Below are 13963 nucleotides of genomic sequence, written 5' to 3'. Positions count from 1 at the left end.
AAGTAGTAATAATCTGAAAATATGATTAGCAGGCCTTTCTCTGTTTTCTTTATGTTTTAGTATTGCATACTATCAAAAGATTTTATGCAATGATATTTTGTTTGAATTGATCAATTTTCCAAATCTGTACTTTTTTTCAAGCACAATCCTCTAGCTCAGATTCCAGGCACTGTATTTGCTGCGAGTTGTTCTTGCGTCAGTAGTGAAATGAACAGCTGGAAGCTGGGGATAGACAAAAAAAGCTGGAGTAACTCTGCAGGACAGACAGCATCTCTGGAGAAGAGGAATAGGGGACGTTTCGGGTTGAGACCTTTCTTCAGACTGAGAGTCAGGGGGAAGGGAAATTAGAGAAATAGATGGTGATATAGAGAGATAAAGAACAAAGAAAGATATGCAAAAAAGACTGCGGTTTAATTGGCTTCTGTGTTTACTTCCTGTTCCGTTGATAGGCTATTTGTTGTTATCTGTGGCTCCATGGAAATTACATTATTTTTAGATCCTTTAGGGCCTGTCCACCTTGGCCGTCATTTACGTGACAGGCCGGTAGTGACTGACGCGCGACAGTCACGCGCGTCATCATGCGCCCGCACAGCCGTCTGGAGCGCGTGACGATATTTGAATACCCAGTTTATGATATTTACCCAGTTTATGATATTTATTGTGATTTTCTAAAATGTTCCAGTTTCTTGAGTGGTGCTAGCAATTGGAAAAACTGCAGATGTAATGCCCCTATTCAAGAAAAGAGGTGAATGAAAAGTAGCAAGCTGCAGACCAAATTAATCTGTGGGAAGGAACTGCAGATGCTGGTTTAAATTGAAGAAAGACACAAAATGCAGGAGTAACTCAGCAGGACCGGCAGCATCTCTGGAGAGAAGGAATGGATGATGTTTCAGTCTGAAGAAGGGCCTTGACCCGAAACGTCACCCATTCTCCCCGAAACGTCACCCTGTCCCACTTGGCCATCATTTACATGACAGGCTGGTGGCGCACGAAGATTTCGTGCAGCACGAAATCCTGGCACGCTGCGTAATACCGCGCGCAGCTCCACACTACACCACGGCACTCCATGCGCCCGTCCCACGCTACCCACACGCTACCAGGTCGTACAAATGGCGCGCAAATGACGGCCAAGTGTGACAGGCCCTTTTCTTTCCGGAAAAGTTTGGGTATCATGATAGAACTGAGGTAAAAGGTAATTTTATTCAGACAAAAATGATTATATATTAGAGAGAACTCATTACGTCGGTAACATTGAACTCTGGTTCATATCTGTAATTTATACTTTAATTAATGTGGCCAAGTGCCACTTTTCGACTATTGCCACAAATGTTCACAGTTTGTAACATATGGGAGAAGGAAAGGATGATCCATCATGATCCTGCCGACTGATAGATAATCGAGAGTTGAATAGTGAAGTGAGATTGGGGTAAGAAGGCGATTGATCACAAATTAGAAGAGACCAGGCATCCAGCATAGTTTGAAAGGCTAATGATTCGTAATGGCCACGAGCCCAGGAGGGTAACCAGGAGTGAGACCATTTTTGGGGAGGAGTAAACCGTTCAGTAGAGAGCACATGATAGCAATCTTCTTACTTGGAGAAAATGAAATAAAAACTGACAATGTTAGAAGAACACAACAGGTCAAGTGGCATCTGTAGGGAGAGAAAAGGAGTTAACATTTCGAGTGGAAGAACTTCCATTAGCTTCTGGAGTAATAGTTATTTTGTTCTCTCCACAGATGCTGTTATTTTCCAGGTTTTAAAAAAAATAAATCCAGAACATGCAATTGTTTTTGTTTCTTCTTACTGAGGTGAAAGCATGTGATAAGTGATCTTATTTTATAGTACAATGCAAGAGGGCTCTTTTGAAAGAGGTGAAAACATGTGAGACACAGCAATTGAGATCCTGGGATGGTGTACAAATGGTATTTGGAAAGAGCCATGGTCCAGTCCCTTGCATGGAATCAATATTCAAAGGCCAGCCAAGCATAGACGAAGGTGACATGCAGGGCACTTAATTGTGATTTGGATAAAAGCATGTTATGAGAAATTAGTATGGAGATTATGTTCTTTTTTTTTTCTAGTCAAAACACTAAAGTAGGTGATGTCATCGAAAGTGACGATGGTTATCTAAAATGTTGGCAGGATCTTGATCAGCTGGGCAAGTGGGCTGAGGAAAGGCGAATGAAGTTTCATGCAGATAAACATGAGGTGTTGTATTTTGGGAAGTCAAACCAAGGCAGGATCTTCACACTGAATGGCAGTGCCCTAGGGAGTGTTGTAGAGCAGAAGGATCTTGGAATAGAGGAACATAGTTCCCTGAAAGTGACGTCACGGATATATAGGGTGTTAAAGAAGGTATTTGGTACATTGGCAATCAGTAGTCAGTATAGATGTTACGTTATGGTTGTACATGACGTTGGTGAGGCCACATTTGCAGTATTGTGTACTGTTTTGATCACTGCTGTAGGAAGAATGTCATGAAACTGGAAAGGCTGGCTTGAAAATTTATGAGAATGTTGCCAGGACTCAAGGGCCTGAGCCATGGGGAGAAGCTGGGCAGGCTAGGACTTTATTATCTTGGAACACAGGAGGCTGAGGGGTGATCTTACAGAGGTGTACAAGATCATGAGAGAAATTAATGCAGTCCTTCCCCCAGATTTGGAGAATCAAGAAATAGAGGACAAAGGTTTAAGGTAAGAGGGGGCCAGAGTGAGGCCACATGCAAATTGGAGGAACAGCACCACATATTTTGCTTGGGCAGCTTACAACCCAGTGGTATGAATGAAGGTTCTCAACCAGAAACATCACCTATTCCTTTTCTCCTTTTCTCCAGAGATGCTGTCTGACCTGCTGAGTTACTCTAGCTTTTTGTGTCTACCTTTGATTTCGCTAATTTCAAGTAACTCCTGCATTCTTTTCCCCTCCACCTCTCTCCCTGTCGCCCTACTAGTTCCACCGTTCGCATCCTTGTGCCCCTGTATCCCATGTAAATGTATGGATATGCAGGGAACCATATGGATATGCAGGGAATGGAGGGATATGGATTATGTACAGGCAGTAAAGAGTTGGTCTTGGCATCGTTCGACACAAACATTATGGGCCGATGGGCCTGTTCTTGTACTGTACTGAACTATGTTTATTAAACATGCAAATCCTTGTGACAATGTTATTGCCGACAGTTTGCAAACCTGATTAATGGCAGAGATCGAAGCTGATAATTCTGTTTTGCTAATTTAATGAGATACATAGACAATAGGTGCAAGAGTAGGCCATTCGGCCCTTCACGCCAGCACCGCCATTCAATATCATGGCTGATCATCCAAAATCAGTACCCCATTCCACTTTCTCCCCATATCCCTTGATTCCGTTAGCCCTAAAAGCTATATCTAATTCTCTCTTGAATACATCCAGTGAATTGGCCTCCACTGCCTTCTGTGGCAGAGAATATCACAGATTCACAACTCTCTGGGTGAAAAACATATATGAAATACAATGGCAGTAATTTTAATCCAGTCAACCTGATAACTGGCCTGCAGGGATTTGGTGACGCTGTTGGTTTTGGCCTGTGGTTGCAGGTTCCCTTGTGCCGGTGCTGGAGTCGTGTGCGGCCTTGAAGGAGGCAGGATTCCAAGCGTCGGGTCACTATGTCATTGATCCAGATGGAGTTGGAACAGGAGTTCAAGAGTTTCAAGTCTTCTGTGACATGACATCTCATCCATCAAGTGGTAATTGGTATTTATTTGCAAAATACGTAATCTTAAACTGAGATAAAAAATCTTACTATTATGTCACCTTGCCTAGCAAAAACATGCACAGAAAGGTCACGGTAGAGGCACAGACCATTCTAATGAATCGCATCATCTGTAACTCTCCTCTTTCGTTGAAAATCTTGATCAACCATTCGTATCTAAACTCAAATTTAATATCTAAACACAAATTTGCTAAGATCGATCGGCCTTAATTTTAACAATAATTTTATCTCGTATCGGCTGACAGTAAATCAATGGAATCCCCTGGATTATTTAAATGATACAATTTTCATTAAACATCCATCTGGGCAAGAGAGTCAAAAATAACTTGCGCGAAAATACTATCAATTATATCCTTTGAGATTTTGGTGAGGCACTGACTGTCATGTGTCTGGTGCAGCTCTAACGGTGGTGGGCCATGACAGTGAAGGACGCATACGAGTTGCCCCCTGTGAGGGACCGGGCTGTTACAGCAGGAAGATCAAATATGCTGCAGAACTGATCCAGTTGAATGCCCTGACGCTTATTTCGGACTCCTGTGAACAATATGTGAAGGTGAGACTACCATACAAGACTTAATTAACTGAATTATTTTAATCCATAGAACAGTGGTTACTGGACCCAAAAGGCTCGGCCACTGACAGTCATTTGTCTGTCCCAATTTCCTATGAGTAGATCGAGCTTTGGTCTCTCCCTTGTAGAGCCCCTCTCCATATTGCTTGAGGAAACTTTTCTGAACACATTTGACTAATTACTCCGTGTCTAGGCCTTCGATTCTTCTGATTCCATCGAACTCTGACTGGAAAACAGGAATTTTCCATCCAATGGGTTCTCTAATTTTCAGCTTTTCTCTCTCTCTCAAAATCTCCTGGCACCTAATAGGGTTTGGCAGTTAACTCTGATTTCTCAATAAGATTAAAAAAAAAGGCATAGCTTGTTCCAATTCAAAGAATAAATATGGAAAATAATAAGGTTGTGTGTGCGCTCATCAACAGTCTGGAAACTAGATCCTGTTCAGCCACCACTCTATCCTTGCAACTGTGGCATTATATTTCCACAAAATACTGAGTCTGTCCATAGCAAGCGTTGTCTGCGAAGGGCGCGCAGCATCGTCAAGGACTGCTCTCACCCCAGCCACAGTCTGTTTACCCTCCTACCATCCGGGAGGCGCTACAGGTCTCTCCGTTGCCGGGCCAGCAGGTCCAGGAACAGCTTCTTCCCTGCGGCTGTTACATTACTTAACTCTGTACCTTGGTGATTGCCAGTCACCCCCTCCCCGGACACTCCTTTCCCCAGAAAAATTGCACTACTACGACTGTATATACGTATATATATTTATTGCTCATTATTCTATGTTCGCTCTTCTGGGGAGATGCTAACTGTATTTCGTTGTCTCTGTACTGTACACTGCACAATGACAATAAAGTTTGAATCTGAATCTGACCCCACTGTTAGGTAATGGGAACTAAAACACTATTACTATTTGAAATCTAAAGTATTCAAAAAATCAGGTGGCAGTTGTAGAAATGACCTTTAATCTTCTTTCTTCACAGATTATGCCTGACCTGAGTATTTGCCAAATTCCCTGCTATTGTTTTCGATATCCTGTACCTGCAGTTCTGTTCTTGAGCAATTTTGATTGTGTTATTCTGAATCATTAGAAAATTGTACAGTGGGAGGTGTTTCTGCCTGTCCTGACATGTGCCAAGATTATCCAACCTATCTGTATCACACATGTAGATAATAACACTGAGCATGACTTGGGGATAATTGCTTGATGAGCTGTTGCTGCTCTGACTCAACATTTCCTATTGTGCCTACAGTTGGACTGTCGCCACATTCGCTTCATACAAGCCGGCTGGGGCTGGTGGACATCGTGGGATGGGAAGCGAATGTTCAACTGGGGAGGTGCAACCTCCAACAGTGGACGCTGTGCTTGTGGAATTACAGGTACCCGAGAACTCAGCCAAATACTTGGTCTTTAACCTGAACTATTTTCCTCTCTCCACATTGACTCACAAATTATTCTTCCTATAGTGTTTATTCACTCACTGGTTGATTTTGTTTCCATCATCCCATTCCTCAGTGAATTCCAGATCATAAATACTCTCTGGTTTAAAAAAAAAATGTTGCACAGCCCTAAACTTTTTGCCCCAATTTTTCAATCTTTGCTCCCATTGGTTAACTTATGATGAGCGTTTGTCGGCACTGGGCCTGTACTCACTGTAGTTTAGACGAATAAAGGGGGAACATTGAGACATACAGAATAGTGAAAGACTTGGATAGAGTGGATGCGGAGAGGATGTTTCCACTTGTGGGAGAGTCTAGGACTAGAGGTCATACCCTCAGAATTAAAGGACATTCTTTTAGGAAGGAGATGAGGAGACATTTCTTTAGTCAGAGGGTGGTGAATCAGGTATTGGCGAAATATTATCAATAATATAAAAACTCATCTCCTTGCGACGATTTGATATCTTCCCTGCTTTCTTTTCTTGCTTATTTATTTTCCTCAATATCTCTTTTTCCTCCTTGTTATTCACACACGCTAGACTTTCCTCTATTCTTTATTATCTCTTTCTTTCTTATTTCTCTCTTTAAAAAAAAAAAAAAAAAAAAAGTTGTACAGAGAATGTATTATGTTAACATAATTTTGGGAACCTGTAAAAAGATACCACTGTATTGTACTTCTAATAAAATTAAAATGAGGGTGAATCTCTGGAAGCCTGTGCCACAGAAGGCTGTGGATGATATTTTTAAGGCAGAGACAGATTCTTGATTAGTACAGGTGTCGGAGGTTATGGGGTGAAGGGGGTTAGGAGGGAGAAATCAGCCATGATTGAATGGCGGAGTAGACTTTATGGGCCGAATATCCTAATTCTACTTCTATTCCTTATGACCTTATTTTGTTGTTCCATGTACTATTAGGAACCGTGATCCTCTATCTACTCCAGCTAAACTGGCCCTCGGTCATGTGCTCTCAAAATTCTGTGGTTCAAGGAAAGCAATTCCAGCTTCATCAGTCTAACTTTGCAGCTGAAATGCCTTATATTTAAATATTAAAATAATAAGTCAATTAATTTTATTTGAATAGCATACTGCCCTCTGGTGACTTAATGTTTTCCCTTCTGTGGCTTCAGTCCAGAACTAGTATAGTTTTGTTTGGTTTCAGATCTGCATAAATGTTATTAATGTAGGTCATTAATAAGATGTTATTAATTCGTCGAAACCCTTCTTCAGACTGATGTTAGGGGAGTGGGCGGGACAGAGATAGAATGTGGTCAGAGGCAGTCAGGCTGGTGGGAGAACTGTGAAGGGGAGGGATCCTCCATCCAATGACAAGGAACCAGAGGTTAAATAGTGATCAATAGTGACTCATTTCAAAGATGTAAAATTCACATGTAACAATTGTGTCGTGGGAATATAAAAATTCTGAATGTTGCAAATCTTTGAATTTTGAGCGTTTCCCAGTGTGTACTGTTAAGGCCTTGAATAAACCAACTTTTTTTAGAAACTTGCCCCTGCTTTACGAGATGCTCTATGTGTCTGTCCCTCTCTAAGCTGTAGGAGGCCAACTGAGCCCCACCTGAGGCCAGGGTATAGGTTAAATGCAAAATTCCCTCCAACAGTATGTCTGAGTTGATTTGGAGCTTTCAAGAGGGAAGAAGCAATAGTAGGAATTAACTAGTTAACTATAAAATAGTGAAGAATCCAAATACTATTTTCTCTTTGTGGAGATATAACAGTGAACCTATTGAAGGGAAAGGCTTGCAGTGAGCTCAGTATAGTTTGTCACATGTACCGAGTTACAGTGAAGCTTTACAGAGAAGAGCAAGGTCATGATGTTGTTTGGGGTAGTTTAAGTATTCTAGGTAAAACGTAAATGATGTAGACTGAAGTTGAAGGGAATTTTTTTAAGTTCACTGAGATGGTGATCAAGCTGATAAATGAATTTGGCAGAAGAGCTTCCTTCTAATGTATAACACTGGTTGAGTCAAAATATACCTTGATCATTGTATCAATTTATGGGTTTTTTTATTCCTACAGAATCTTGTTCTGCTCCAGGCTTACTCTGCAATTGTGACAGCAATGACCATGTCTGGAGAGTGGATGAAGGGATCCTGCAAGATAAATTATCATTGCCCATCCAAGCAGTATACTTTGGTGATACTGAGGATGCACCATTGGAGATGGCCTTTCATACCATAGGAAGACTCCAGTGCAAAGGAAAAGAAGGGACACAGAAGAATCATCAGTCATTATGATGGTTTTCGCAATTGTGAAAAAAAAACAATCATATCTTTTGTTTGTCACCATGAGAGAAATGCTTTAAGCTAGACTGGACTTACTCAGATAAGATTTAGCTGCCATTTTACTGACATCTTTTAAACAGAAACCAGCCATTCAGCGCAACAGGTCTGTGACAATCTTTACCCTCCAAGCTTGCTGTCCTGACCTTTCATCATCCTTTATTGAAATATCTTTCTATACCTTTCTTCCTCCTGTACTTTCCCATCTCCTTTTTATTGATTTGTGTAGAGAGACTTTGCCATAGACCAGCAGTTAACATCTTTTTTTCAAGAATATTTTGTTCCTTTGGTCCAAGCTTAAAGAAGTGATCAGAATATCTATTGTCTCTCCCTGCATTACCTTTAAAATGTACCCAATGATTTGTATTGGTTCTATAAATTCTTCCCAAAACGTATCACTTCATAAATTGCTGCTTTAAATGTAATCTAATTTCTCCAGTCTCTCTTATTAGGTCTGAATCTGATGTCTCAAATTAAAATAAGAGGTGGGAAGGTAGAGTTGGCTATGTTTACATATCTGTTGTGCTGCTGCAAGTAAGAATTTCATTGTTCTGTTTCAGGACATATGACAATAAAAACTTTCCCTCACTCTCATTCAATGGATATAATCCATTAATCAAGAGCAAGCTGGCAGGAAATCCAGACAGTACAAGTCTGTGAAAAGAAAGGAACATGGTCTTGGGATGGTTAGACTGAGAAGTAAAGAAACAGCAGAAGCTTTGAACACATTTTGCTTGCACCCAACGCAGCAAAAACCTATTGTTGCAAGGATAAAATGCAAACTAATAAGATTCAAATCCACAAGACCCTGGACTTGATGACTGCATTCTAGGGTCATAAAAAGGTGTAGATAGGTGTTTAAATATTCTGGAACAGTGTCAGTAGATTGGACAATTGCCAATGCAATGCCCCTGTTCACGAGAGGAGGGAAAAAGCGAGAAAGTAAATGTCAGTCAGCCTGATAGATGTTATTGGGGAAAATTCGTTTTTTAGTTTGATAAAGGGGTCCACTGAGTCAGTGCCAACCAGCCATCCCCATACACTAGTACTATCCGACACACTAGGCACCATTTACAATCTTTACCAAAGCCAATTATCCTACAAACCTGTACAGCTTTCGAGTGTGGGAGTGAACCGGAGCATCCAGGTAAAACCCACGCAGTCACGGGGAGAACGTGCAAACTCCGTACAAACAGCTCATTGGCAGGTTCAAAACCGGGTCCCTGGTGCTGTAAGACAGCAACTCTACTGTGCTGCCCCAATGGTCTAATTTGTTTAGTAACAAGACTTGTAATACAGTTAAATGGAGTTAATGTGGTTTAATAAAAGGTAAATGTAACAAGCAGGGTGCATAGAGAAACCAATGTATTTCCCTTACTTGGAATTTGGAGATTCTTTGTGGCTATGTCACATTGTCTGTCCTCTGACCTATCTTTGTATTGTCAACAAATTTTGCTCAGTGCACTCATCCCTTTATTTTCACCATTAATGTAGATTGTAAATAGTTAAGGTGCCAATACATTAGGTGCCCTGCTATATCCTACAAGTTAACGCTTACTAACGGACACATTATCAATTTATCCGGACCAGGTTTCTGCAAGTTACCTGACCCTCATTCCTCACATTTTCAGAAGGCATTAAACTATGCATAGTAAAAGGCTACAACACAAGGTAAGATCTCACAGCAATGAGACAATATATGTAATTATCTAAATGTTTTACAAAGGAAACAAATGACTCATTGAATCAGTCAAAGAGAAAATGTTTAAACAGTCCACAACCAATGGGCCTGGGTAATTACGGGGTGAAAAGTTTCAAATGAAGAATCATCCTTTAATGCTTAACTACTTGCTATTACACCCATTCTGAGGACTAGGTTTCCATGCGTTGGTTCAAACACAGTTAACATCGGAAGACTGCATCATTCATATGTTCAAAGTAATTTCATTTTTATTGAGTGCAATAATTACACAACTACCTTTAACATTATCACGCTGAAGCAGATTTATCAAAAGCACAAACCAAGGGAGAAAACAATTAAGCCTTAGATCAGCATTGTCTGCAGCAGCAACACAGAGGCTGACCGAAACACACAGTACACAATTCATCCCATTGATTCTGCTCCTTTCACTTGTTTCCCATGTAATTCTGATATTCTACAGTGTAGATTTGCATCCCAATTTGTTATCAGTTGAATTGAATTTATGATTTGACAAAACTGTCTCTCCTTACTTAACCAGCTCTCTTATTCATTACTGATTCGGTTACTTCTTGTCCCATAATTTCTATAGGATATGTGGTCCAAATATAATCAGAAACCAGCATTCTTTAGTCTTGAACATCAAAGTAATCAATGATTGCTTCCTCCTTGAATGGCTTTTGCAGGGCAATTGTTCCATTGTCAATCCTGGATGATTAAAGAAAATTATTTTAATTTCAGCATTTTGCAATTAGCATGTGCATGTAACAACATCGAAGTTGAACTGTTGTGCATCGTACCAATGCAAAATTACATGTGCCTTCCGCTTTCATCAACTGCAACAATTCAGCCAACTGCCAGCTGCAGGCCCTCATCTACAATAACTCCCAGATAAAGAGAGTAAATTCCAGATTCTTACATGGACTGGCCTATATGCAACTCTAAAATCACATGTATGGTTGTTTTGTAAATGCCTCCTCAGTTCAGCAACAATTAGAGAAGAGTGGTAAATGACGGTGATGTCCATATCACATAAATAAATGAATGGTAAGAAAAGGTCATGGCTCAGTTTTCTCATTCTTTTAAAATCCCTTTAAGGCCACACCTTATTTTGCCTTATTTGATTAAAGGTCAAATTTCTTTGGCTAATTTGCCCTGGTAGATTTTACTGTGTGATGATTTCCTCTTGGTGAATTTCCAGAATGCCCAAGGTCCCATAATGTCAAATTATATAATGAAATAAGCCAAGATTTTAACTGGGACTACACAGAAACAACTCAACAGTTTTGGGGGGGGGGAAGATTGGATAAGATTAAATGTTTTCTTTGGAGCCGAGGAGATCATGGCAGACTTAAATGAGTTCTTAAAATATGAGGGTCTTCGACAGAGTAGGTAGGAGTACCATTTTTCCTAAGCAGAGGTGTAAAAAAACAACAGAAGTATTGGTGCAGGAGATGAGATCAAGTCTGAGCTCATTGCTTAAATGACCTTCTTTCTGTGTTTGCACATTTTCAATATCTGACAGCTTCCTCTGCCTTTGGGTGTTGCTCTGATCCCGTCTAGTAGTATTCCCGTCGCAGGCACGAGGCACTAGACAGGCAGCGGCTCTACCCAAAGCTAAAAATATACACACACGCACACAAAGACTGGCCGCCACAATAATCCATAGATTGCCACCACCGCCTCTCCAAGCCCAAAGCTAAACTGCCAGGAAGAAACCTGTACCATCTGTCACTCCTCTCAAGGTAGGGGCAAACTGCAAGAAGAAGCATGAGATCCCCTTCGAAGAATAGGACTAAGCTACTGCGACAAGCCAGAGATCGCCAACGCCATCGCACTGGCGAAGGACAGTACCCCCATGGTGTCCTGTACTTTCTTGCCACTAAATAGAATAAAGTATGGGAGTTCGCCCTGCTGCGGGTTACGGTGCAGCCAATGTCGAACCTGGTGTCATCCTTGACGCCACAGATGCTAAAGTGTAGCCTTTCACAATGGAATTTGCAATGAACCAAGACTTGGTTGAACATTCACATGCAGGGTTATGCAGAAGAGATAATAACTAAAACTAATGATTGTAAGGAGCTTCCATGTCCCTAGTCCTTTAATCCTTTAATGATGTTATGGTCTAATTCCAGATAATAGGTTCATGTGAGAGTTTAACTAAATGGCAGAATTTGAAAAAGTTGGGGCATCGATCAGCCTTGAGTAAACTATTAACTGTAAACAATGCACGATGTAGCACTCTTTAGTATAGCCAAAAGCCCGGCATCACTGCTTTCTGAAAATACGACAGACGTTACTAATCCATTAAAATAAATAGCATCTCTGAGATTTACGCTTGGTTCCAATTCTGATAATATCAGAGGTTCTAATGGAGGAATATCATTTTACATAATTACATTTTTCTTTCTTTTAGAATTAGCTTGTTATTGTTGATAAGACATTTTATTAGTAAGATCATAGTTGGTGGATTAAAACAAATGCATATCCTGGTACTTACTTGGGTATTTGTTGCCTGTAGTGGGCAATTGGTGGTGGTGGTCTAGTTGACATTTCTCTCTCTATCAAAGTAGTCAGTGAAACACTTGGACATACAGATTTTCCTCTATAAAGAATAATAATTTATTGAAATAGTTCAATAAAGAAAAACTGCAACACATACCATCTTTTTAAGAGTTAAAGTACTAATCTGGGCATAATTGATTCAACCAATTACTTTTCCAATTCCACATTATACGTCAGCTTCAGCACACTCTAATTTATGAACCACTGTCTACAAATCAAAACCAAAAGTGCTGGAGGAACTCAGTGGGTCAGGCAGCATCCGTGGAGGGAATGGATAGATGACGTTTCAGATTAGGCCCTGACATGTCGTTTCTCTATTACCTCCACAAATGCTACGAGATCCGCTGAGTTCCTCCAGCACTTGTTTTGATCAAGGTTACAGCATTTGCAGTTTCTTGTGTCATCAAAGGTGTTTTGGAAATGCCATTGGTTTCCTGCTGTCCCTCCTCCACCAGTTTTGAAAATCAAGTCTTCGTTAAAAACTGTTTGATAACTAGTTGGGCAACTTGTTACTTCATCACAATCAGGCGACTTATGGACAACCCAAACTTTACACACAAGTTCTCCTGTTAATTTTGTACAGGTCTTTGCAGAGGCATTCACGTGTTCTTTAAATGGTGTCTCAACTTTAATGCTACAGAATCCAACGAGGATGCCTGAGAATCTAAGAAGATATTCGGGCAATCTTTAGTCAAGACTTCACTAACACGAAACCAACATTGAGTACTTCAATTAAAAGTAATAAAGGCCATTCATTTTCTATTGACTTTCATTCTCCAGTTTGAACATAATCTTCTTGTGGGCTCTTCAAGAAATCATCAATTATTTCCAAGTTAAATTGGGCCCAAGTTCAATAAAGAACTAATAGAATTCCTACATATAAACAAAATGAAGGCCACCCTTGCCTATTGGTGTGCAGATCATTTCAGAGGCATTTAAATGCTACTTGGATAGTGTCTTAGCTTTAATGCTTCACTTGCAGGATGTGAAGCAAGTGAGGACTTTAAGGAGACGTGTAAGAAGATTTTCAGAAATTTAACCTCAAAAGGAAATCTAAACATCTTTTCAACTGAGCCAAATATGAACAGCAAAAGATCAATATGTATTTTTAAAGCCAGCAAAAGCATTCTCACACTCACTTTACAGCAGTGATAACAACATTGCGCTTGGGCTCACTGTCGTAGCTGACACTTTCAACACCATAGACCTCAGCCAGCTCATGAATGATCCTGCGATGCTCCCTGTTCATTGGGGGATAGCAGCGACTTTTCTTCTGCTGTTTGCCCTGGATTAAAAAGAAAAAATCCATTTAAGATTTTCAAATAAAAATAGTTTGTGTTGCCTAATATCTGTTTACCTTTACTGCCACGCTAACTTGGCAACATTTTCAATTCAAAAAGAGTGGAAATATGAATGCAATCCTTAATAGATTAACAAGATAATAATTTTGTAGATTTTTCATGCACCTCTTTGCTTCATTGTACGGATAACAAGGCAACCGATTCTCAAGCTTTGGGCAATGTTATTTTACAGGGTCCAATGAGAAAGAGAAGACAAAGCCTTATCCTATTTTCTCTTTCTCCAGCGAATAATTTGATATTCCCATAGAACTTATCCTAGATGTCTTGGAATAAACAGAAAC

General features: G+C 40.3%; 2 protein-coding genes across 3 annotated transcripts in view; one reads left to right on the top strand and one right to left on the bottom strand.

Annotated features, from left to right (window-relative positions):
- Window positions 1–8651, top strand: part of LOC129713653 (uncharacterized) — a 30437-nt gene extending 21786 nt beyond the window's left edge. For both annotated transcript variants that reach the window (XM_055662882.1, XM_055662890.1), the window contains 4 exons: window positions 3577–3726; window positions 4151–4305; window positions 5574–5700; window positions 7795–8651. In XM_055662882.1, the coding sequence (XP_055518857.1) occupies window positions 3577–3726; window positions 4151–4305; window positions 5574–5700; window positions 7795–8012 (650 nt within the window). In that variant the 3' untranslated portion in view covers window positions 8013–8651. The remainder of the gene's footprint in view (window positions 1–3576; window positions 3727–4150; window positions 4306–5573; window positions 5701–7794) is intronic.
- Window positions 8652–9985: 1334 nt separating this feature from the next.
- nfx1 (nuclear transcription factor, X-box binding 1) overlaps window positions 9986–13963 on the bottom strand; it is a 53431-nt gene continuing 49453 nt past the window's right edge. The window contains 3 exon segments of the mRNA XM_055649960.1: window positions 9986–10464; window positions 12257–12361; window positions 13461–13630. Of these exon segments, the coding sequence (XP_055505935.1) occupies window positions 10386–10464; window positions 12257–12361; window positions 13461–13630 (354 nt within the window). The 3' untranslated portion in view covers window positions 9986–10385.

This window comes from Leucoraja erinacea, chromosome 2 (genome assembly GCF_028641065.1).
Source record: "Leucoraja erinacea ecotype New England chromosome 2, Leri_hhj_1, whole genome shotgun sequence".
Taxonomy (NCBI): Eukaryota; Metazoa; Chordata; class Chondrichthyes; order Rajiformes; family Rajidae; genus Leucoraja; species Leucoraja erinaceus.
The sequence above is the reverse complement of the archived record's forward strand: the minus strand, read 5'-3'. Positions and strand labels throughout refer to the sequence as shown.